Consider the following 27,720-nt stretch of genomic DNA (forward strand, 5'->3'; position numbering starts at 1 on the left):
GTGTATAATTAATAAAATTCAGTTCTCCAGTAGATCACAGCCCGCGCAAGCGCAGGAATTAACACTTTACACATTATTAAAACATAATGCTGAATATGTTGAACCATTTTTGGGGGTTCATTTAGTACATATTTTGCCGGATTTCTTTCTTATCTTATTTTTTGATATTGAAATAAAAAACAAACTTAATTGTTGGATATTTAGAGAAGCGGGCAGTGATGAAAAATATAAATTGAAAGGGGTAATATATACATATACGTGGCCCTTTGTGAAGTCAAAAAAAAAAAAATAAAAAACTGAATTGTTGGATATTTAGAGAAGCAGGCAGTGATGAAAAATCTACATTGAAAGGGGTATTATATATATACATGTACGTGGCCTGTTGTGAAGTCAACCTTTCGTAAATTCTATGGTCGATACAACGACCTCGTCAGCAAATATAATCTTCCACTAGGTCGCATGCTGACTGACGTTTTTCAGCCTAATTGTTAGACCATAATTAATCATCTTATTGTCTATGGACTTTTCCGTTTTCGCCGATTAGGACAAATCGGACACGGCGGGTGTGACCGGTCAGCAGAGGATGCTCGCTCTTCCTGGTCACCTTAACCTACCTCTATCTTTTTAGAGGTCCGTGTTCCTCTGCTTTGAATTTGTATTTTGTTTAATGGATTGTTAAGATGGTTGACAGTTTGCTATTGTCATTTTTTATTGAATATTACCGAAAGGGAAAATCGGTCCAGTGGATCAATTCATATTTTGATACTTTCTACGACAATATAAAAGTAAAATATGAGAGATGATGTTCATAAAAATTTATTTATCAAATATGAAACAGCTTTATTTGAAAAATTAATATAAAGAACATCCAGAAAACTACGAAGAAAGGTACACTAAAACATATGAAGGCAAAATAAAGAAATTGTTTTCCAAAAATTAACTCATTTACAATCGACAACATATAATACAATCAATTTAATGGAGTGTTTTTCCATGTACATATGGTAAATATAAAATGGTGTATAGAAACCAAACATTATTCACAGGATGAACCTCTGCCATTCAGTCAACTAAAAAGTGACTGAAAGGTGACTGAATGGCATAGCTATGCCATTCAGTTACCTTTCCAGACCATTCAGTTAACATTCAGTTGACTGAATGGCAGAGCTTCATCCTGTGATTAAGATACAGTTTGAAATATGACATAGTTCTCATTTTAATCATGTACGTTGTAATTTCTGTGGAAAAATTCAAACAACAAACATGCAACAAACTACCAATTAAGTGTAAACAACAATTGGTAAACCATAGGTAATGCAAGGCTATCAAAGCACAATTAAAACGTGATTCGCCTTTAATTGCAAGTGCATAATACCATTATTTACTATTAACAGGCTATATTTTCATTATGTCATTGGAATCAAAGTTGTTCCACAAAAAGGTGTTTTATTTCTATGGAGGATATAGAGAATTGATCGACACATTATATACATCTGCCACTCACTGATCATTATCTACCCTTTTTTCATCGGTAACTGTTGCTGATTGGGGTAACTTTATTTCACAACTCTAAGGGGCATGCATGCACATATATGTATATGTAATATTTTGCTATTAGATAATTAAATCACTTTCAATACATATTCATTGAATATGTTTAACTTCAAGAGCAACTTTACATGTATATTCTTTGCCATCTTTTTTTTTAAATTTCACTTGCCCAAAAATCTTGCAATGTAACATTTATTTACAAGCACATTCTAAACTAATCTATTTCACTAATGCGTTTCAAATTTGCTACCAACACCCTGGAATTAATGGTCTTGATATTAAGTTATCAGTTTATCTGTCAGTGGTCGAAGTTAAGGTCAATGTTTAAAAAAACAGAAATGTTAAAAACTGTTAGCATAAACAAAATTCCAAGCCATGAAACATTTAAATAAAAAATAGTCATAAGAGTTTGGTAGAGGTTTGAATACACTGTATATGATTTGAAATAAAAGAACACAAACAAGAGGATGTAAGACGTATCTAGAAGGCAAAAGCATGCTAAACTGTTATTGTTTAAAGGTCTGAATGTTTTAAAATACCTGAATAGGGATGCTTTATCAAGATAACCAAAGAATGTGGGAGCTTAAGATGTAGATTCGGCAGGAATCTGGGCACATAAGGAGAGTGAACATTTTATCAATTAATTTTGAATATTTTTCGAATTATAACCGTTATTTGGTTTCAGTTGGAAGTGAAATGAGTGGAAAAATATTTGAAATGCAAAAGGTTTCATTATAATATTGGTCTAAATATAGCAACACGATGCAATTCATGCAAAATCCTACTTATTTACAGCTGTTTTTCAATGATTTTGTTGTCTCTGGGTCTTCTCTCCACAAATTTGAAACGTGTAAAGATAACATATTTCAACATTAAAAATGTCGCTTTTTAACAAAAGATGGAGATATGACCCAGAGATGACTAATTTTGTACTTTTTCAATTTATTTTTTGAAGGATAAAAAACTAAGTCCATTGATATGACAGTGTTGTTTCAAAGAGTACTTTATAGAGCATATATCATGTATATTGACAAGTCTCGCATGGCTCAGTGGTTTCGTCCTGGATTAGTGAATACAGACATTCAGAGTTGTTTTAAATGTTTGTTATTATAACATGATGTTAAATTATAATATACCGGTATATTTTAATTTGTTGTTTTTGATTTCTAGATCTGCTGTATGAACACTATTAAAACAATTTTTTCTTATTACTAGTTTTTTAGGATATACACAATATAAGTTCATTAAAATATGTTTGCATTAACATTTCCAACTAGTTATCGGTTTACCTCTCATTGCCATTTTTGAAAGCTTTGTGAGATCTTTAATAACCGGAATAGCCATGTACTTCGACTCTCAACATAATATATTTTTGTTGAAACCTGTACATAGCCTTTCAGGGTTATAGACTTTTAAATCCCAATTGATTCGTGTCGAGGATTCCTGCAAACTTACAATCTTGTGCGCTCACTTTCTTTGCATAAAATTGCTTACAGTCTTGCATTTATGCACACCAAAATTAATGGTGTAAAGTATCTGAATTGTGAGTCAAACACCCTCTTTTCTTCATGACCTTAGTTGTGTATTACTTTTTCACAGATAGGGATATACTTGTCAGAGCATGTAAGGTCACTCCAACCATTGTAAGTCAACACCACACAATTTTCAATGGTTCCCCCGTTCGGTTGTCCAGGATTCCACAGTGGATTTTGAGGGGCACTTCGCGAGTGAGACCAGAGCCACGTTCCTTCATTTTCCTGATCTGCCAAACCAATCCAATAGACTCCATAATCTGGAACTGGTGTAATAAAGCATTGTTAACCTTCTTGAATTGAAACAATTTTGTCATTTATTCTTCGAGAAAAAAAAATGTGCAGCGCTGTTAAGACGGTAAATAATGAAAAGTGTTTATCAAAATGAGTTTGATTGGAATCACTTGCTATACGTTTTTTTTTTTACTGTTATGTAGGAGTTACGGTCTGCATAATTTAACAAAACTGCTATGTTAGAAGCTTAATTTACTTAAAATAAAAATGCATTTAAATGTTTAAGAGACCGACTGTTGTTTTCAAACTCCATTATATTTTTTCTTGTGTTTCAACAACACTTGTGATTGGCGTTTATCATGAGTTTAATTGTTATTGATTGACAACTTACATGTATTCATATAAGTGAAATGTGTTCATTTAATGAAAAATATTCAAATACCTTGCAAATGAAGCGTTTGCAATAAAATTCGATCACAGATTCTTCCTATGATGAATTACATTTAATACACACATACCCTCCTTTTAAATAGCTATTATTTTGTGTAATATTATTTCGAAAGTTTATCTGTGTTGTAATAACAGCTATACTGTTTCAGGAAGTTCAAAAGTACTGCATATCATATTTGCTGCATTTGATACTTAGCACTTCAAATTATGAGAGAATATTAACATTCAATACTAAATTATTCAGTATAAAGTAAAGTATTCCAATCGTAAAAAATGTTGTAAATAAATTATAGCATGGACATGTAAGTAACAGGATTTCGCAAAAAAAAAAACTTAAACAATTCTGAAATATTCAGCCTTCCAAATTTTCATCATTTTTGTACCTACATATATTCTTTGTGTTGCATACTTGTAAGAGTTACGTATATTCTGCATTTTGGGGGGATAAACATAAGTCGTAATCTATGAATAATTCTCACATTAAAATGATCTTAACAAAAGGTTTAAAAGATTAATATCGGTATTGGTATGCATTAACGTGTACTAGTCGTTAGTTTTTATCAGAACTACGGAAAAATGTGGGGATGTGATGGTCATGGCCAGAGTTAAACAATATTTTCTCATTTAGAGTAAAGAGCTCTATACAAAAGACGAGATCAGAGGCGACATCACTCACCTGAACAACAATTGCAATAGCTGTTTATATCATGTTTTAACATTTAATATCAAATTCAAAATATCTGGACAATAAAGTACACTTTTATCCACATATTTTATGGTAAACTTCAGATCCCTTTTGTTGATTTAGTATTAGTGAGAAGATCTTACTCTATTTTTAATCAACCCCACCCCACACCCATTTAGCCCCCACACTACTCAATAATACTCGGACTAATTTTTTTAACTAAATATTAATTTCCATATCCTGTGGTTTTCCACGAGTTTCGGCATTTTTGGCTGAATGGTTTTCAAGTAGAAGAATTTTTCTATATATTCATACATTTATGTCTATCCTCTCCTCCACTTTATAGCCTGGTCCTATCCCCGAGGAGATTATGATTTGAATAAACATGAGTCTACACAACATGAGGATGCTTTAAAACAGGAAACAGCTTGGGGTTTTACACGATGTTTAATGATTTTTATCCTTTTTTTGATATTGGATCGATATTTTTGCTGGGAATCTTCATTTGAAAAAAAAAAACCTAGAGCTTAAATTTACACTACCTGAGAATGTTTCCACACAGCTTAATTTGGAAAATGGTTTTTAGAAGAATATTTTAAACGGTTATTCTATCTTTTTATGTCAACATTCACCCCCCATTTAGGCCCCAGTCCTACCCATTTGAATAACTTAATAATGCTTTGTAATAAGTTAAGTTTATATTGGTCCAATGATTAATAGTAACAAGAGGAACTTAGAAGAAAAATATGAATGAAATAAAAGGAGAAAAAAGATAGATTACTTTTACTTAGTGAAATTATCCGACTTTGCTCCTCAGCACTTTCTATTTCCACCAAATGCCAAGTATGTCCATGACAATAGTCCTTTAAAAAGAAGAAACATTAAAATAACTGACCGTTGTATTTACAACATTAATTCTTAAGAAGCGAAGACTAAAAATGATGTAGCGGTTGGCGTTAAAGTGATAAGAATATTCTTTCTCAACCGAAAATTTTCGCAGCATAAAAGTTACTATAAAGGTCTAAACAGAATTTAAAAAAAAAAATAAACTATTGTACATACATGACCATATAAGTGAATGGAAGTTTTTTTTTTTATCGAATCATCGGAAGATTTATATTCTGCAATTCTTCCCATATGTCGTCTTTTTTAATGTAGAAAAGTTTACAGTAGGTGTTATATTCGTTAGTTTATTTGATAGTATAATACGTGTCAGGGATGACTCCACTGGAGGGTTGAGTGACAAAGTATCACTGTATATTTCCTAGTTTGTTGCACCAGTTTAAAAAAACAAACAATATCCTTTAAATTTTCTATTCAGTCTTAGCTGGTTGGACTTACAGACATGGGTTAACACTTATTATCAAATAAATATTAATATGTCGTTTATTTGTGAAACGCCAGAAAATCTGTAAGTTGAACAGTATTGTTTGTTTCATTTTCCTGAGTATTATGTTAATACAAGTAGTAACATTCCACGGTCTTTGTATGTCTAAAACGTAAAACCGATACTCTAGTGCATTTGTACGCTACATTAATAATCCTGTATTAATCCTACAGTGAGCGAAGAGACAAAACTACCATTATGATAAACACATATACCCCCTTTTTATATCTGTCAAATAAAATATCAAAAACAAACCTTTGCCGCTGTCCAGGTGATGTAATGCTCAACAAAACAGTACATTTTCCCACCGAAGCTGTGTATTCCTCCATAAACGCAATCTGAATTAACAATGTATTTCAAATTTGGAACACCTCAAAGACTGCTAGAGTTGGGTATTCTACAATATTACCATTATAAAATGATGATTTTAGAGTTAAAGAAAAACTGGGTACACATATTAACCCCCCCCCCCCCTCCCCTATAAATTAGAGCTATCAAATTTTCTATTATGAATTTCCTAAGAAACACATAGTACAATAAATCAAAGATCTGTTAAAAAATATACTAGATATATATATCGGCTCATTGGGTTTTGTTGTTAGGCCAGTAACTGATACGCACTGTTGTAAATAAACGCTGTTTACAGTGTTGAGTCCTTAGAGGGGACATTATCTCAGTTACACAGTGGCAGTAGACATTGGTTCGCTTAATGGTACTTCATCTAGTCTATGACTCACCGCCAAGTTCAGTGGATTCAGAAGATAAGATAAAGCCATATGACTTCAATTAGAACTTAATTCTTCTGAAATAATTCTGTTTAATTTACATTATAATACACACTTTCCCTCCCAAATAATACAATTGATAATAATATTAGGTCTTTCTTACTAGGATTTCAGATGATTTTGTATTTCCCGTTTTAGACTATTAAAAGACAAAGTTCATTTTTTCGTACTGTCTTTCTGATATGGATGTAAACATTCTTTAAACTTGAGAGTTATCTATCCTAAAAATGTTAAAAGTAATATTCCCATTTTATTATTACTCCTTTCCGATAATTCCAAATGAATTATATTAAATTGAATGAATTGCAACACACGTCAAAATCTGGAACTGCTCTCTTAAAGTACCGATATTTGAAAACAGAAGATTAAAGAAGCGCCAAAATTTAACGATTTTATTGAAATATTTCTCTATATTTGTGCGATTTGGTGAATCTATAATTCAATTTAAAAGCGTATGACGAGGGCTTCGTTTCAAAAATCAATAAAATACAATTGTTGTGGTACCTTGTTACGGTAAATTATTAAACGCGGTAAATAAACTTTGTTCAATGTAAATTATTCCGTGATATATAGGATCACTGGTTTTTCAACAAAAGAAATGAGCTATAGGGACGGTATTAGTTTCTATCTTTACAAAAAATATCGTTTTCTGTTCCACGTCTGAAATTTTAGGCCAAGCACAGTAAACTCTTAGGTTCTAGTTCTCATAATGTATAGTGATTAAAAGAAAGTTTAACAGTCGTTGTCCGAGCATTTTGGGTTAGGGACCCATTCATTACTTTATTTCTAAATTTTATTTCCAGTATACTTTCTATAATACGATATATGTTCTTTATATGCGTTTTTTTTTTACAACCAAGGACATATTAGCCACTATCGAAAGTCGCGAGTGACGCGATTTCTGAGGTCGTTTTATGCACCAATTTTCTTTTGTTCTATTGAAAACAATGACACAATATGTTTTAAAAAATGATTAATGTGCTATTTTACTTTATTCCCGCATATAGTCAGAATTACAAAAAATTAATCTCTCACATATGCCGTATCCAAAATGACGTTAAAATCGGTTAATTCCTAATATCTCATTCAGTTTTGACCATGATAATCAGAAAAATATTCAACAGATTCGTATCAACACTAAATGTTACAAATGCACATGTTCTTCGCAAAGAACGAACTGCATCTACTTTGCAGTACTTCTCCCACAAGTGAACCATTTCCTATAGATGATCTGGAAAGGCAAACGCAACATGATTTGCTTTGTTTTTTTACGTGGCACCTGTCTCGAGTAACATAGAGTGAATGATTCTTTTCTTCAAATAAAGCGCGCTACATACACTAATGTATAGTTACGGTTGATAGCTTTCAGTTTAGTACATAATTTTTCATAAACGACTTAAAGCTGACATGAATTCATAAATACGCATTATTTCCCTGTTATCTCCGACTACCACCATATCAGTTGTCGATCTCTATTGTTCTGCTCATTGCTACACACCCCCTATATAAGGCCGAGAGCATTGTTCATGCTTAAACGCATTCAGGTATTTCATACACCCGAACACGTTATCTTGGACGAGTAGACGTGTAGAAAGCGTTTTGAACAAAAATAATATAACAACCACTGCACTGGTAAGGTATATCCAATAAACGACGAAATAATACAGACTAAAATCCATGCACAGATACTTAAGAAATTCCTCGAAAATTGTAGACCGGTGTTTTCAAAAAGATGCAGACGTTATGCACTCTGTATGAACAGCACACGTGTTCGATGTGCATGCCAAGTAATGCAGCACTGTCTGTGCAAAATAATACGGATTCGTTGGAAATTCTTTCAAAGAATAAATATATTTTGTATTTCATTAATTGTTGTTTCCATTATTCTCTATTGCAAACATTTTACTACAATGTGTAGTTCACACATTTAGAAGTCTGAATGCCTCGATCGGAAAACAACCGACCGTAACTTTCTCAACTGGTATATATACCCAAGTGGCGGTAGAGGAGCGATCGAAACTAATATGGCGACCAAATGCTTCTATGAATTCACGTCAGGTTTAAATTTGTAAAGCAAACGTGCATTAAAGCAAGAAAATCGAAGTAAAATACAAAATGCACAATAAAAAAGGGTGTTTATCCAAAACGATAACTTAAAAAAGAAGAAAAATCATGCCAGCAGTTTGAATCGAACCCAGAAACACCCCAAAAAACCGTTTGATATGCGGTAAGTAACAGCGGTGAAACCAATTGGGCTATTCAAACCTTACAGGTGTAACATATATATTTAGACTACTTTATCGAAACAAATAATTGTAAAACTTTTTGTAGGTTTTTGCATATTTCGACCTCAGGGCAGGGTGCCCCTAAACAATCTTAATTTATTCTTTTGATCAAAACCTATCAGAATATCTTGTGCTTTTTAGGAGCAAGCCTGCTTTGATGGGCTTTAGGCCAAAGTCATGCAGAAATAGACCGTTTTACTACAAAAATGATGTTCTAGCAAACTTTGATGGTTAATTTAGAAATTACAAGCGCAATGTGCTAGGTTCTAAATAAAAATTCGAAAAATTTATACATATGTACCGTAGAAAATATCTATTGAACTTTAATTTTGAAATTTGATTATTTCCGGGAAATCAATCTCCCCATTAGGTCAATTCTTTTGTTATATACAAGTGGTCCTTTTGACATCTGGTATTACGGATGGTTTGGCGAAGTGCTACGTCGAAATTAAAATCTCAAGTAACCATTTTAAAAAAACCTTTTGCAAAATCATCTGGTACACAGCTATAGACTGGTGTTTTCCACATCTTGCCAGGCACACAGATGGAAGTGTTGTTTCCTACTCCGGTGTATCCAGAACTACAGCCGTATGTCACTGATGGTGGGGAGAACGTCTTTTGAGCGATGTATGCATTTGGAATTTCTGGTACAGGGTCAACACAAACTTAAAAAAAGGAAAACAACAAAAGCTCAAGTAGAGAATATATAGTAAACTTTCACATTTTTCTAAACATATTCTGAAGATGAACGTTGGGCTCATTTCGTTGTTTTAGTTAAAAAGAAGATTTTACCGGTTTTTTTGCATTAATTCACTCCATTGTGGCCCCACTCTATCTCATCTCTGGGTTGATGATTCGAACAAACTTAGATTTACAACAAATTAGAATACCTCCACACAAGATTCGGCTTTTCTGGCCATGTGGTGTTAGAGTATAAGATTGTAGATGATTTGATTTTTTTTGCATTAATTCACTCCATTGTGGCCCCACCCTACCTCTGGGTTGATTATTTGAACAGACCTAGATTTACAGATTTTGAAAAGAAGGTTCTAAAAGATTGTCTCTATATATTCTTATGTAAAAATTCGACTCCCCAGAAGTGACCCTATTCCCCACCTGGGGATGTAGAATCGAACAAAATTGAATGTTCACTACCAGATGATGCTTAACCACAAGGTTCAATTTTTTGTTGCCAAATGGCATTAAAGATTTTTTTTTAAAAACTGATTTCAGTCATTTAAATTATCTCCCCTTTTTGAGGGAGTGGCCCTTAGTTATAACAAAATTGAATTTTTTAACCAAAAATGCGTTGTGCGAAGTTGAAATCGACCTAGGGGTTTTGGGAAAGAATATGAAAATTTATAAAGGTTTACAACAACTTTTGATCAGAGAAGCTGAGTTGAGCTCAAAAGTGTCAAAGCTCCGAATACTCCGTTACAAATGTTAAGGTATATCACTTTCTTTTGTCGTATCAATATTATCTCCAAAAGTATATTAGAAAAATAACATACTTCAAAATACATTAAGGGGGCATGCTCACGATTTCGGTCAAAATTTTTTTTTCCAATTTTAAAATTTTACAATGCTTCAGAAAGGCATTTTTAATAGGCAATCAAAATTTGAATAACATTTGTTGAGTTATAAGTGAGTTACTGAGCTTGAAATTCTTCGCTATGTAAACAGAGCGTTTGTTTACATTTAAACGTTGAAGTAAAAATTTCAGGTGTAAACCTAAAATAAATTTGCTAAACGTTAGAAACTGTTTATCTATGCTTAAAATAATAGATAGACAAATAAGCTGGAAAAAGATTTTTACTGGTATATTGAACCTATGTAAACAAAAACAAGGCACGAACCTTGTTAACATGACAAAGAAATGTGAGGCCTGTATCTTGCTTATAACTCTACGAATGACTCTCAAATTTCATTTGATCATTAGAAATGCATTTCTAAAGCATTGTAAATAATAAAAACCTACAAATAGTATTTGACAAAATCGTGACCATGCCCCTTTTTATAAAAGTGTTTACCCTTCTGCCTAAAAGCGCGTGTAATGTGATCGTTTTAGCTCTTTAATGTTGATGACCTTCATTGCTACTATTTTTCACGAAGCATGTATCAAGTATTCTTTACAAAATTAGCACGTAAATAAAACAATAAGAAATTGAAATTAATTACACATTTTTAGTTTTTGTTTTTGATTTTGTGTCACTGGGCATTACATGAATGTAGGATATGAACCCTGAAGAGCAATCACGAATCTCCTGAACTAGATATAATTTTTGATTTTTATATGCGTTTGACCCATGTTATAATTAGTAGTCCTAACTTTGAATAATGGCATTGCACCATTTGGAAGACTTTACAATTGCATTTTTTTTTCTGTGATCTATCCTTATTATGAAGTTAATGCCACCTTGGTCAAGGTTTTAAGGCAACAAAGCGGGGCTATTTGGCCTTATAGTTATAATGTGTTAAATTCTGAAGAACTATTTTTTCTACTCCAACAACAAGGGGAGATAAACTAAAAGATTGGTTTTGTTTTCGTGATGCCCTCTACCCAAAATATGATGACCCCTGGTAAGGTTTGAGGTGTTCATACCCTTGCATAGGGCAATTATGATCAAATATTGAAAAAAGTATAATATTTTGTAATATTTTCATTTGCAAATATAAGTTGTGCGAAATATAACTTATGCTTGCTTATAATGTTCGTGAAGCCCTCTAACAAAACTTAAAAAAGCGTTACCCATTAGGCAGGGATTATGGCTTTTATGGACAAATATGAACATCCAATGTAGTTTTTGTCGGATACTTGAGTGACTGGGGCAAATCTACTGCTTTTATCTCCACCCTTTATGAATAAATGTTTGTAAACATTAAGAATTCAGAGATAATAGTAAGAGAAGACTCAAACTTGTTTAGACTACAAAATGAAGTTTGAAATGCATACATGAAACTTTCATACAGCTTCATCTAGGGTTTGTGGTATTCAAGGTCTCTGGACCTCTTGTTCTTTTTTAATATAAAATAGTCAATTATTACAAAAACAAGGATTATCGGACCCCCTTTTACATTATTATAAAATATTAATAATAAATTCTGTAATAGCAAAATAATAGTTCTATTACAATTTTCTTTTTTTACAAAAAGAGCATTTTCCCCTTGTCCTCCTCTGAATAAATATAAGTTTATATGGGTCTTTTAGAAATATTTTTTTTTAACAATTATTAGATACATCAAAAATAATTTGGTGTGTTGGGCCACCAAACAGTCTAAACCAAAATTTGAAAACTATTTCTAGACCTTTCTGATTGCAACAATTTTAGTTATTAAAAGAATATTCGAGATTGGCATCCGAAAACGAAACTCACAGATAGGCATACACACAAACTGATCGAACGTTGTGCGGATACACTTGGATTGTAGATTACAGGTCACAGCAGTTCCACACGTTCTGTTTTTCTAGGTTGAATAAAAAACAAAAAAAGAAAGTTACAGTAGAATCAAGATTATTGATTTAATACTTTTTGAACGTAATTACTTTTTGCATAAACAAAATATAAAATAGTTATAACACACAAATTACTTTCTTTAGAAGTTGACGTGTTTGAATATAACAACGGGCTATAGATTACATTTATGGTAGCTAAATCAAGGCTTATACTTTTATTAACACAATACTAACATAAAATTCTCATAAAAGTGTAGAAAGTCACTGCAGTTATAACACTGTAACACATGCAGGGTACTAAAAAGGTAAATACAAAGTTTTATTATGACGTCACAAACGTTGAGCGATGTATAATGCAACGTCACAACCGAAAAAACAAAATTCACACTGGTTGCTGTTCCATTTATATGAAGTTACCCTTGGTATAAAATAATATTTTAAAGGTATAAATCACATCTGCAGACATCGCAAGAAGTAAGAAAAAATGTTTATATAAGCATTAAATCATTTTTTTTAAAGGTATAGTAGTTTTATAACTGCAACAGTCTTTGCATACAAATTGAGTAACGCGCGTTTTATCTTTAAAAAATGATTCAATGCTTAAAAGTCACGTAACGGCGATTCAAATAGTTTGCTAAAGTGTTTGTACGATTGATTTGTTTGAATACCACCGTATCATAATCGCTCAGTAGTAGCTCAGAGTATTTGGCTTCTGAAAGGCAGGTCTCGATGTGTTCATATTTTATAGTAAATTAAGGATGACGTTTACTCAGAATGAAAAAAAAACCCATTGATGATAAATAAAAACCATCTAGTGTATGTTATAGACCTTTGATTGTAGTATTATTTTTCACTTTCAAAAAAAGTCAATGACCTACTTTTTAGGTTAATGGGCATTTAATATTTTTTGAAAAACCAAGAAAAATCACATAAATTTTAAACAACAAATGAGAATGTCTAATTGTAAAAATATTACAACACTTTAAAAAATGAAATACAGTTTATGAATGGTAGTGGCACTAAATAGATAAAAGCATGAAGATTTCAGCAACAATTAAAAAAAATTCCCACTCCGAATTTCCTTTATCAGTTTTCAAATTTCTACCAATTTTTGACCCACTTTTCAAAAAAGAAAATGAATGATGAGGTCGATGATTTAAATTTTGAGATCTGGTGTCTTTTTAGTGGTTTTTAAGCATCTTTCAATATTTTTGCAACTCGTGCCATACGATTTGTTAATGAATAAATGAGGCAAAGCAACAGAAAATGTGTAAAATTTTATAGACTAAATTATAAAATTTTAACTTTCGATAGTAGAGTACTGCCAAAAATGTTTAAGCGGAACACATAATCTGCAAAATTTAGTCCGATTTTCTCTGTTTGGCTAAACGTCTATTTTTGTTTGAATCTATTTCCATAATAAAATTAAATAAAATATCGAATGCTATGTCAAAAATTATTCATTTCATTTATACATTTTGTGTTTAGAACAAATTTTAGCGATTATATTGAACTTTATAACGATCCAAATTTGAAAACTAATACCCTGAGTAAATAACACCCTTAAATTTTGGAAATCATATTTTCCCTTCAGCTTCCTTCTTTCAGCTTATTTGATTGAATATTTCACATGAACTATTCTACCTTTTATACTCGAGTGATTTCCTGCTGGTTTGGGAAAAAAAATATGAAGAATTTAAATTAACCTTCCACATAACTGAAAGACAATTCATTGGCGACATATTTATGTAAATTCAAAACAGATTAAATGTTACTAATTCTTCAACTTTTAAGGTCATCTATAATATTACATCAAAAAAGGAAGGGAAGAAAATAGGAATTAAATAAGTTTAAAAAAGCAAACTTGTTATCACTCTTTGAGTAATACACTGTAAAACTCTCGTACCGGGTGTACAATTTCATTAATAATTTTTTTTTGATAAATTTCCTTAGTACCATCAAAGGGTGAAAAAACATACCATCAGAGATAGTCGCTGCAAATAACACCAGAGACCTTTAGGTCTCAGGTGATCACATGTAGTGTGATGTACCATAATTTATGATTATTATTTTAATCTTTTATATTTTGGTAAATTCATGCACACTACATTTGCCATTATAATCAACTAGTTGATTGTGGGCATTACAAGACAAAAGCAGAATCTTTCTTACTACATATTTTTTTTTATATTTTTTATAATACAACGGATATAGAAGAACATGGAGAAGATGTGAACTCAACAACAGAAACTGAAACATCAAACAACACCAGCAGTGGTAACAACATATCTATACAAACAGAAAAACCTTGTAAGCATTCAAAAATTTCCAAGTTACCTAACTTAATTTTGTACTGTTTGTTTAGCAAGAAACGGCTTTGCATAGGTTTTGAAAAAAAACACACAATTTTTCCAGCATAGTGGTCATAAACGGAAGGTCGGGCTGTATTCTCTCCACAAAGATATCTTTCTGTGTGAAAACAACAAAATTACAAAATTCACAACCTGTGATCTTGAGTTGGCCCTGAATTTGTGCATAATGTGCATGATTTTTTTTCAATGTGATTTCATTGTTTTTACACAAAATGAATTCTCGCTCTTTCTCGCATGCTTCCGCAATTGTCATATTCCTAGCAGAATATGAACATTTTATTTCGATAAGACCGCAGTGACCATTGTCGCACACTTTACCATCGGGAGTTGCCCCTAAAGGGCAAACTCCTTGTTAATAACTAGCCCACAGGTGTGGATGTGCCTAGCTGGAAAGTCATTTAAGTATTTAGATTTTGCATCCCTTTCGTGGATTTTACCATATTCTAAGGAAGGAGCGGAAATCTTTTACATGTTTAATATGCTTCCCAGAAAGTTTTCATTAGGGGTCGACTTTCTTTGCAAAATTTTCCCAAAATTAGATGCAGTCAAACGATTCTTTCTTTCATTGAACCATTGTGCTGAATCACTATGTTCTCGTGTATGCTATTCAATTTTAATGGGATCACAATCTTTGTATTTCATATTCAAATCCATATACATGTACTCTTGTGGCAATGGTAAAGGGGCTGGGTGGAATACATCAGTATTGCCATAACCATATGAGATGGGTGGCTCAACCTCCTTAATGTTATTCGTCTGGAAAAAAAACTCCACTCTGTATAAAACTGAAATAAGTGTAAGTAAGTATCAGATTGAAATTAATCTTTTATTTTTTTAGGGATTTCTCCATTTGAGATGTTTGCAATGGCCACTGAGCTACACGTGTTAAGAGAGAAAGAGAAGCAGTACGAAGCTACAATCTGCACTCTGAAAGAGGAAATGAAGGATTTTAAAGACAATCTATCATCTGACGATCAAAAGCCATCGTTTGGAGTCGAAGAAGTGATAAGAAGAGAGGAAAAATTGAAAAATTTGTTCAAATATAACACTGGCATTGTATATAAAAGATTTGCTGGTCTTTTGGCATTTTTAGTCTCTGATGGATCATCAGTAAATTATGAAAAAGGTCGAAAAGACATTAAAATGTTGTCACTGCAAGATGGACTCTTTTTAACTTTATGTAGACTGAGACATAACTTTGGTTTGAAAGATTGGTCAGTTAGGTTCAACCTATCACTGCAGTCATCTTGAATTGTATTTAATACATGGATTTCATTGATGTATTATAAGTTGGCCTCATCGTGATGTAATTATTAATAACATGCCTTAAGATTTCAAAAATGATTACCCTACTACTTTGGTAATAATTGATGGTACTGAATTTAGAACACAAGCACCATGTGCACTTGGTTTGCAAAGTCAGCTTTACAGTGATTATAAATCTAGTACTACTTTGAAAGCTTTAATTGGTTGTGATCAAAATGGTTCAGTGATTTTTGCATCTGAATTGTTTACAGGATGTATATCAGATAAACAAAATTGTAAACAGTCTGGATTTAACAATGTTCTTGAATCACTTAAATTAGAAGGTTACGTAAAAGATGGGGATGCTATTATGGCTGTTAAAGGGTTTACTATTAGAGAGGAATTAAGTAATTTAAATTTGGTATTGAATATTCCACCAATGGCTTCATCTACATCCCAGATGTCAGTCTCAGACACTCTGCTTACTGAGAAGATTGAAAAACATCGTTTGCACATTGAAAGACTTATAGCAAAGGTTAAAACTTACAAAATGCTTTCTGTTCGCATTCCTACATCGTTATTTCAAAACAATAACAACATTTGGTCCGTATGTTGTCACTTGACTTTATTCCATGATGTGTTTGTCACAGACAGTAAAAATTGTAGTAAATAACATTATTTATTTATTGAAATCTTTACAGAAAAAAAATCAAATTGTGACCATCTTTCTGTTAGAAGTGTTGAAGAAACTGAATGCTTCATATGTATAAAGAGCAGTTTTTATCCAATGAGAAGACGTCTGGGGTAGCTTATATATTATATAATACTGTATAATAACATGATATTGATAGTCTTGTACAGGTGATGCTCCAATTCTGTAATCTGTGTAATATGTCAATACATATGTTTATGTGATAATTTTTGTACCTGATATGACAATATTGAGCCTATCTGCACATCACCAAGGGGGATGTTTACAAGTGGGTGATCTGCTGATATTGTATACTCTAGAGGGATTCCCTTTAACATACTCAGCTGCATTATGTCAGTTGTGGACACTTTGAGAAGTTTATTATTAAAATATAATAAATGAATCAATATTTGTTTGTTTTTTTATCTTATAATGAAAACTTATCATTCAACTTAATATGTATATATATTGTTTTACAATATCTTGAATTGTATCTACAGCAAAACTTATAACGAATTTCAAGGGACCATAGAAAAAACTTCGTTATAGCTGTAATTCGCTATAAGTTTATAACGAATTCGTTATAAAATAATTAAGGGTTTTTTCCGGCTTACAGTTTTCTAAACTATCGTTTGTTATAAAATTAGTATTACCGTCATTTACAAAAAATGTCAATATAACCATTTCATTTCAATTTTTAAAAACATTCCGTATACTATTTGAATTTGAGTATTTTATATATGCATCTTTAAATTGCATGTTTCTTCAATGGAATTTGAAATGGAAAAAGTTCGTTATAAAACTGATAAAATAGGTTAAAATTTTACCAGCGGGGGTCTTTAAATTACTTCGTTATAGCCGTAAATTCGTTATAGCCGTGTTCGTTATATACATCAATTTTCTATAGGTTTATATAAGAATTTTGCCGGGACATGAATAATAATTCTTTATAGCCGTAAATTTGCTATATCCGTGTTCGTTATATTCGAGTTTTGCTGTACATGTAAACAAGTGTAAAATGCAATGGCCAAGAACAGAAAAAAAAATTATCTAGGATTTCACATACTCTTAATCTAAGTCAATCTGGCATGTGACATGTTTTCTTTTTCGGGATTCTGTGGGCCTTGCCACCACTAAATGGTTAATTGGATCAGGCTTAATTTTAGAACCCCTGGGCACATGCCACTGCTGTGGTATACTTGTACAGCTTTGCTGTTCGGGTACATTGGAAAAGTTATGAAGTTTGAATCCCTGCAAACTTTTTATAAGGCAAATTATATGATAGCAGTGACCATTTAAGCTGTAAGAAAATATATCAGACTAGCATGAATATTTGTCAATGTCTATAAAAAATTATGCATGATTTGTCTACAAAAAATGCTTTGGCAACAATTAAAAAAAACTGGATTAGTCAACTGTTTCTGTTTAAAATCATGACCTTATCACAATAAATTCGGTAATATATTTACTAAAAATTGCACACTCGAATCAGGAAATGAATTACGAAATGAGACAATAAATTGTTTTATTATGCTGTATTACATTAAATGAGTTTTTCATCCATAACTCTTGCAACATCTGTCGTAAAAGATTGCGTCACTACAGTAATGTTTACATTTTTTTCAATACACAACTGCCGTTTCATTTGCATAATGTCCTTGTGAAATACGTAAAAAGTGAGTAGTACTTGTAATTTATATTGAACACATACCCAACTTTACAGGAACAATGTGACTTGTTGATTGAATCATATTTGATTTCCAAATGAAGTCGATGCGGAAAAATCAATCCCTGCATCGATCTCCAGCATCGTGCTGCGGCTTGCACGGACTCATCGGAGTTAAAAATCTTAATATCATGAATGTACCCTTGCGTAAAGTAATTTAAACCCTTTTGCAAGACTTTTTCTGACAAATTTGAGCTATTTGGCAAATATTTCACACACAAATCATCTGGAATAGACTTCAGGCTGTCAGTCGCGACATTCGCTGATGTACCCGGCATCGCCATAATGTGGGACTTAGTAACAGTTACTAAGGTGGGCGGGGCATCGGGAGACGAGTCGGACCTATGAATTAATCGTGCAGCCTTAACATAGCCGCGAAATCAAAATTCACGCTTGTGTTTGATACAGTGGCTGTTCCATTTATATGAACTTACCCTTAGGATTAAATAATATTTTGAAAGTATAAATCACATCTGCATACAGCGCAAGAAGTAAGAAAAAAATAAAAGTATAAGCATTAAATCATTTTTTAAAAAAAATGAAGTAGTTTCATAACTGCAGCAGTCTCTGCATACAAATTAAGTAGCGCGCGTTATATCTTTAAAAATATTGATTTAAAGCTTAAATGTCACCTAACGGCGATTCAAATCTTTTGCGAAATTTTTTTTGTACGATTGATTTGTTTGAACTCCACCATATCGAAATAGCTATGGGGTTAAAGTATTTGGCCTCTAAAAGGCGGACCAAGAGGTGTTCATATTTTATAGTTAATCAAATTTTAAAAAGCATATTCTCCCTACACCTTCTTTTTCCGGCTTATTTGATTACACGTTCCATATGCACCATTCTATCTTTCATAATCTAGTGATCTCTTGCTGATTTGAAACAAACATTCTATTTAAGTGTAAATTCATTTAGTTTTACAGTTTTTTCCTTTTCTGAAGATTTTAAATTAACCTTCCACGAATCTCGGAAAAATGCATTTGCGACACATTTATATAAATGCAAAACAGGATAAATATTGCTATTACTTTACCTATGAAGATCATCTATAACATTTTTTAAAAAAAGCGACCAAAAATAATTTGGAATTAAAGAAAAAACTGAAAAAGAAAGCAAACCTGTAGTCACTCTATGCATGAGTAAATACAATACATACCGGGTGAAATATCTCAGAATAAACATAATCTTGGTCGGTGATCAAGGAAAGGGATTCGTTCTGTCCAACGCTGTTTAATTCACATTTCAAAAGTTTACGATAAAAGTTTATGGAATAGCACAAAGAAATTGCTTCACATTCTTTGAGACACATCTTCATCCCGAAGTTGTCTAACACCATAAAAGGTACCACAGGTAACTTTTTCCCATGTTCAAAGGGACTTTCACCTGCTTTAGATTGGCAAATATGTGAATTTAAAATAAGAAGAAACCCTGTAATTTTCAGCAATTTCATCTTCCTTTTTTTACATTCAGTCGACCCTACATTGGTAGATAAGTATTTTAGTACTCCTCTATCGATAACGTTATCATCATTTGTCTGTTGTAACAAACATGAGTTTAAATATACATCTGTTATAAATAATTTACATTTCATGATAAAGCGTGAAACTTATCATCGATTTGCATCGGGCTCCATTGACTTTTTTGTACAACACTGCTTTTTCAGATTATAAATTCATGAAACAATTGTTTAATTAAAATAAAGAAAAACAAATAACCTTTTTCTCTTTATTTGTAAGACTGGAGCTTTTTATAGTTTTATTTTCAAATACTGGTATTCATAGAACTTAAAAACAATGAAATTATAACTGTTTTCGACATTTTGGTATTATTTCGCAACTTTTGATTGACAAACATGTGCCATGATAAGAAGAAAGTTGACAATGTTTAGTAATCATTTTTTAGTACTCGTTATTACAATGTGTCTTTTGTATCAAGTTTGAGTGTATAGGGGCATGGTCATAATTTTAACCCAATGTTATTTTTCTAATTTTTATGTTTACAATGCTTTTGTTCGGCATGTTTAATTGGAAACCGAGATTTTTAGTGCCATTCGTTGAGTTATTAGCGAGGTACAGAGCTTACTATTCTTTATTATGTAAACAAATGAATGATGATCAAATTCCAGTTTAACAAGGCCGGGTCTAATTTGTTCCTTTGCCCTAGATTTTTGAATAATTTTTTTTTACATGAATTTCTACTGATATAATTATCTTTTTAAGATAAATAAAGTAAGACATTTACCACACCGTTTGTTTAAGGGGTCATTTCAAAGTTTGTTAATTTAACATAGGACCCTGTTGGATTTTGCTTGAACTGTATCAATTTTGGACATTTTATATATATATTTTTTTTAATTTCTGCCCTAGGGATTTCTTTTCTGTTCTGCATATTAAAGTTATTGCTAAAAGGCATAAAATGGTCAAATAAAAAACGCTTTTACCTCCTGGTTTGTTCCAGGGGTCTTATCAAAGTTGTTGTTTTGTATGCTAAATTTCCCAGATATGTCAGATAGTGGATATTTTTTTATCTGACAAAGGTGGAAATGGTGATCTTTATAGTATTATTAAAACATTCAGACAAATTTAAGCAATATCAAATATATAACATCACATATTAAGGGTCATTAATATAAAATACATGGTTACTGTCTTGAAATATATGACTTAAGCTTTATTTAGTCAGGTTGCTAGGCTTGCTGAACCCTCTTCAAGTTTTCGACCCGAGCCCAAATATAGCTTATACTTCGAGACAATTATGTTTATTTCACAAAATAATATCAATTTACGCATCAAACGAGCTATTTTCAACCAATTTCGCTGAATATCTGCAGATGAAACTATCACATAATGGCGTCAACCAAGCAAAAACATGACGTCACAATTCAATAAAACGCTGCGCGAAAGCGTGCGTACTCGATCTGTACTCTGCTTTGTTAAGACACAAAATAAATGTGTCAAACGTAAGGAATTGCTTTTTGTGCTTAAAATGAATAAGAAAGAAAATTCAGTTTGAAAAGAATGTTTACTGGTATATTGAACCTATGTGAACCAAAAAAGGCACGAACATTGCTTACATGCGAAAAAATTGGGAGACCGGTATCTTGCATATAACTCTACGACTGTCTCCTAAATTTCATTTGATCATTAAAATGCATTTGAAAAGCACTGTGAATAGCAAAAACAGAAAAAAAACTTGATCGAAATAGTGAACATGGTCTTTAAAAGATGAAAAATTATGATTGTTAGCCATGTATCTTGCTTTAGTTATAACTCTACCAATGACTTTAACGTTTTATTTGATCATTAGAAATATATTCTGTAAGAATTGTAAATAATAAAAACAGAAAAGTAATATTTAACATAAATCGTGACCATGCCTCTTTAAATATATATGTGTTATACATATTTTCAAATGATAAGCAGAACAGTTGTCATGAAGTTGCATCAGCTTTATCGATTCCTTTGTTCATTTCTTTCTTTTAGATGATAAAAAATTCACAAAATTAATAATAAAAACAGACAAGTAATATTTGACAAAAATCGTGACCATGCCTCTTTAAATATATATGTGTGTTATAAATACTTTCAAATGTTAGCAAAACAGTTGTCATGAAGTTGCATCGGCTTTATCGATTCCTTTGTTCATTTCTTTCTTTTAGATGATAAAAAATTCACAAAATTTATAATAAAAACAGACAAGTAATATTTGACAAAAATCGTGACCATGCCTCTTTAAATATATATGTGTGTTATAAATACTTTCAAATGTTAGCAAAACAGTTGTCATGAAGTTGCATCGGATTTATCGATTCCTTTGTACATTTCTTTCTTTTAGATGATAAATAATTCACAAAGTTACTGAACTAAATAATAGGGTTTTGTTTTCATGTGTATAGGCTGACATTTTTAAATGTTTATATTTTCGTTAAATATGCATACAACCCTTAATACATGATACGGTAATGACAAAGGACTTTTTTGATCAATTTAACTTATTGTTAAACATGTGGTCGACAACCTTAAGCCGTGACGGCTGACAATACCATAACCAGTACACTATGGTTCACTGATACACTATTTGAATCTCATGCATTTAATAAAGCTTTATACCTATCTATACCTTAGCCCCTACAAAAAAAACTTAAATATAAAATATGACAATGCATCCTTGCCCCAACCTCAAATCTTGCCTTTACTTATATTTCGACTGATATCTTCAATTTTAGTTAAGGGTGTAGTTTACTCAGAATGATGAAAAAGATCCACTGATGATAATAAAAAAAAACCATCTATTGAATGGTATAGACCTTTGATTGTAGATTTTTTTTGGAATTTCAAACAAGAGGCCAATTGGCCTTAACGGTCACCTGAGGAGCATACAACACATACACAAACATGTCGAAGAGTCTCATATTATACAATTATTTAATGCTTGAGCAGTCAATACACCCAAATATTTTTCCCGAGGTGCAGGGAACAGCTCAGTATGATCTATTGCCCGAGGCCAGCGGCCGAGGGCAATAGATCATACTGAGCTGTTCCCTGCACCAAGGGAAAAAATTCTGGTCTATTGACTGTTCAAGCATTAAATAATTGTTTTATTACCTATTTTCTTTTTTAGTTTTCGGGGTTTACAGTTTTGCAGATGGTTTTCGTGCCATTATGCAATATACTAAGATTTTTTTTTCATCTTTTATATGCAAAAAACTTGTTGCATGCATTACAACATGATTACATCTCAATTTAATATTAGTTTACACAAAGAAGGGGGAGTCTTCAACCCATTAGATTTTAAATACATGTAGTCTTTTACCTTATATGAGGCTTTAAAACTGTTGATTATTTGACACTCCATTTTAATAACTTTGAATTTGGTTTCACCAAATACATGTACTAAAAACAGAGTCTATGTAAAGGAATATACATTCCCTGAGAACTATCGAAAGGATGTAACATTAACATACCCGCGTTATGAAATACGTTGCCGGTCCAATAGATCGCAGTCTATTGACTGGCGGTTCAATAGATCGAAGTCTATTGACCGGCGGTCCGATAGATCGCAGTCTATTGACCGGCCGTCTAATAGATCGCAGTCTATTGACCGGCAGTTCAAAATAGACGCAAATATTTCATTTATAATAAAACAACAAAATCCCTTTGATTAGGTAATAAATGCAATTATTTAATTAGGTTTCATTCTGTAGTAGAAAAATTATAAATTTGTAAATGACGACCACCTCCCTGCCTGAAATCTTTCAAAAAGAACTATGAAACCTATAATTTTGGTGAGAAACTTTAAGATCTGGTCTACAAAATCATGAATTCAGTTTTCCATTCCGGTGTGTGGGAGTAGAGAAGATAATTTTTAAACAGTATGTGCATTAACACCAATACATCCATTTTGGCACTGCCCTAGAGTCAAAACCCATACTACAGGGGACATGAAATTTAAATTTTTTTTAAAGATTTTTAAACATAATATGCATTAACACTATATTGCCCCCCCCCCCCCCCCGGTCCTGAACACCTGACCCAGGAGCTATGAATTTCACAATTTTGGTAGAGGAGTAAGTGGACATCATAACAATGTATTCAGTTTTTTGCCAACATGTGTGGGTGTAAAGAAGAATGTTTTTTAAAGATTTAATACATTTTTACTATATGGCCATATTGGCCCCACCCTAGGGCCTGAGCCCCTGACGCAGGGGTCATGAATTTCACAATTTTGGTAGAGGGCTTCATGGACATCATAATTATGCATTTAGTTTTTAACAAATTTATATGGGTGTAGAGAAGAAGATTTTCTTTTTTTAAGATTCAATACATTTTTACTAAATAGTAATATTTGCCCCACCCCAAAGCCTGAACCCCTGGTCTGGAGGCCATGAATTTCACAATTTTGGTAGAGGGCTTCATGGACATCATGACCATGCAACCAGTTTTTTCCTCACATGTATGGGAGTAGAGAAGAAGATTTTTGAAAATTTGGCTTTTTTTCTTGCATATCTTGCCCCACCTGTGGTGCCCCGGGGGTGGTAGGGCCATGAATTTCACAATTAAGATTCCTCTAACCATGGAGATGCCTCTCACAAAAAATTGTTACAATTAGCCTTGTAGTTTTTAAGTAGAAGTTAAAAATGTAAAATTGTTAACGCACGTCGCTCGACAATGGACGAAAACGGATAGAAATTGGTCACCTGAGTCTACTCAGTATAGAATTGAACTACGTATATTGACCTTATTCTGTTGGCATAACATTTATATGAGGTGAATTATCAAAATTTTGAGATATGGTGTCTTTTATCGTTTTTAAGCATTTTTCAATATTTTTGCAATTCGTTCATACGATTATCTTAATGAATAAACAAGGTAAAATCAATAGAAAATATGCAAAATTATATAGAATAAAAATGTAAAATCTTCACTTTCATTATTATAATACTGCCAAAAATATTTTGGCGCAAAACAAAATCTACTAAACACAGTCCAAATTTTCTCTGTTTGGCTAAAAAGTCTATTTTTATTTGAGCCTAATTCCATATCGAATATTTTGTCAATAATAGTTCATTTCATAAATGCTTTTTTTAAAACAAATTTTGTTCACTACGTTGAACTTTACAACAATCCGAATTCGAGAAGTTAAAACCTGAACAAACAACACCCTTAATAAAAATACGTCCACACTTCATTTCATAACAACACATATTAAAAACACCCTTTAATTGCTTTGCAGCGCACTTTAATATGCATTTGTCAATAAAAAATTGTAAATAATTTTGTTCAACGATGACATCTTTACATTTCAAGGAACTTAGTTCGTCAAATCTGAAAAAACCCGCAAAACTTATCAAAATCATAGCTAAAATTCGAAGCATAATAACACCCGTAGTATTTGTATGCAAAACGAACAGTGTCTGTAGCATCTGACGGTCGACGGAATCCTTTCTGCGCACTGGTCTACCCGTTAATCGTTTAGCCAACTCTTGTAGTGATTTCACAAAGGAATTATCTGTGGGATTTGGATAACCACGCAGCTAGGTTAAGGACGCCCATGGATTGCCGTATGAAATAAATACACTAAAAACGGACTTTATTCCAGACAAAGTATACAAACTCATCCAAATATTCCAATGATAAAGTTTATACATCATGATGTTACTACCGATCTCCCCTACATTGTTCACCGGAACACAGTCACCGCATCAGCTGTTTATCACGTGATACGCTAAAAATAGAGCAGCTACATATGACTTCATTTATTGCAAAAGTTCAACGATATACGAATAAAATATTAAATTGTTGTTTACATCACTTAAAAGAAAATTACTTGCTTAATCTAAAAAGTGCTAGGAGCAACTATAGCAGTACCAGCAACATGCTTAACTTTAGCATTGATCGTTCAAGTTTAATAATTTTTTTCGATAACCGAGTTAATTCACGTGTTAAAAAAAGGTTTCCTTTCTAGCAACAACTTGCTCCCAGCACTTTTTACAATCACTGGTATTTGATAAAAATAAACAAGTTAAACACAATCCTTAAAATTGACGGGATATCGTCGAACTTTTGCAATTTTAGACAGATGTATATGATTTTTTGCAAATTAGCCGATTTTCAAACGCACTGATGATCAGGATCAAGGGCAGATAATCTGGTGTTGTGAAGCGCGGAAAATTTAAAGATTTACATTGTTAATCGTTGGTTATTCCTTACCTGCACATTTCATTAACCTTTTAAACCTTTCAATTCGTAAAATACACAAGAATATTACCAATTTATTATTTTTTGTTCAGTTTAAACAGAATAGAGTGATAGATTCGTCAATGCACCAGAACAGAATCAGATAACCCCATGCGCGGATCTAATGTCTGGGGTGGGTGCTGGTTTTCTATAAATGTCTTCCTTATAATTTTAGACTAATTAAATTGTATATATAACAGGCTAAAGAAAAGAAAATAAGAAGCCAGATCCACGCGTACGTAGGATCGTTTTTGAAAGGGGGGCAGACAAAAAACCTTGACAAGCAAAGAAAAAAAAATCAATATTTCTTTACATACTCTCGAAACAGTTGGGGGCCAACTCCATGCATATTAATTTCTTATATGTAAATTTAAGAAAAAAATTTTCGGCAAGAAAAAGCAGGGGGGGGGGGAGGGGGAGGGGGGTACGTATGCTACGTGCCTGCTTCAATCTACCCCTGTTTATTAAATATGTAATTTGATATTGTTATCAAGTGTGTCCATGCGCGGATCTAGAGGAGGGGTAAGAGGGGTAAGAAGATGAAAATTTATTAAATTTACATAGTAAAATCATCGCAAATATGCCTCGGACACGACCCCAACCCCCCCCCCCCCCCCCCCACAAACACACACAGCAATCACAATCATCCTTCAGACACCCCCCTGGAAATTTTTGGATCCGCGCATGGTGTCTCTGCCACGATATAAGTTTATCTTGCTTATAACTATAAGAGTATCTCTACCATATTATGCTTTATGATAAAGTCAGAATATTTTTTTCATCATATTAAGATACAGAATTCTTTTAAAGACACACTGAACCTCATATTTGTCAAGATTTTCATAAATAATGGTATAAAATTGTCATAAAAAATAGTGCATATGATATCAAATGAATACAAAATAAAGGCATCAATATATACTTTTATTGAAAAGCAAAATTTCAAAACTCACAATTGTAATTTTTTTAAACAGCTTTAATTTTGTTTTTAATAATGTCTTCACACATTCAAAATACACCAAAGCATGATGATGAGCACCTTTTTATCCATCATGTTTATGCATTATCAGATTATTTTTTTAATTAAATAGTCTGTAGAACACAGGGAATATGTGGGTAGGGAAGACAGGGTAACCTCAAGAGTTGAAACCACAAGAATCGACCCGCAAAACCCATGTCGCCAGGTGGTAGCAGAAGTCCATGTTGGGCTGAAATAAAAATTTTAAAAAATCAATTAGCTGTGGGAACATATGCATAGCAAATGCATGAATATTTGTTACCAAAAAAATACACTGACCATGCAGTGTCATATGTATGAAAACATGCGCGGATCTAGAAAGGAGGAAGATTTTACATTGTAAAATTAACGCAAATATGCCTCAGACCACATGAAAAAAACAATTACCCTTCGGACCCTCCCCCCCTCCTGGAAAAAAATTTCTGGATCTGTGCATATGACAAGATGGAAGTACAAAAACCAAACCAAATAGCTTAGGTCTAAACTATTAACACATATCAAATTGAGAGAGAGAGAGAGAGAGAGAGAGAGAGAGAGAGAGAGAGAGAGAGAGAGTCTGCTTTACT

At 32.4% G+C, this 27,720-nt stretch overlaps 1 protein-coding gene across 1 annotated transcript; it reads right to left on the reverse strand.

Annotated features, from left to right (window-relative positions):
• Positions 1-691: 691 nt before the first annotated feature.
• Positions 692-19,915, reverse strand: LOC128170662 (uncharacterized). The gene is made up of 6 exons (XM_052836428.1): positions 19,557-19,915; positions 12,284-12,374; positions 9,389-9,574; positions 6,095-6,177; positions 5,234-5,315; positions 692-3,349 (listed from the first exon to the last, which is right to left on the reverse strand). Exons 1-6 carry the CDS (start codon positions 19,848-19,850, stop codon positions 3,126-3,128), a joined length of 960 nt encoding a protein of 319 aa, XP_052692388.1. The 5' UTR covers positions 19,851-19,915; the 3' UTR covers positions 692-3,125.
• Between the last annotated feature and the right edge of the window lie 7,805 nt (positions 19,916-27,720).

The sequence above is a fragment of the Crassostrea angulata genome, chromosome 2 (assembly GCF_025612915.1).
Source record: "Crassostrea angulata isolate pt1a10 chromosome 2, ASM2561291v2, whole genome shotgun sequence".
NCBI lineage: Eukaryota > Metazoa > Mollusca > Bivalvia > Ostreida > Ostreidae > Magallana > Magallana angulata.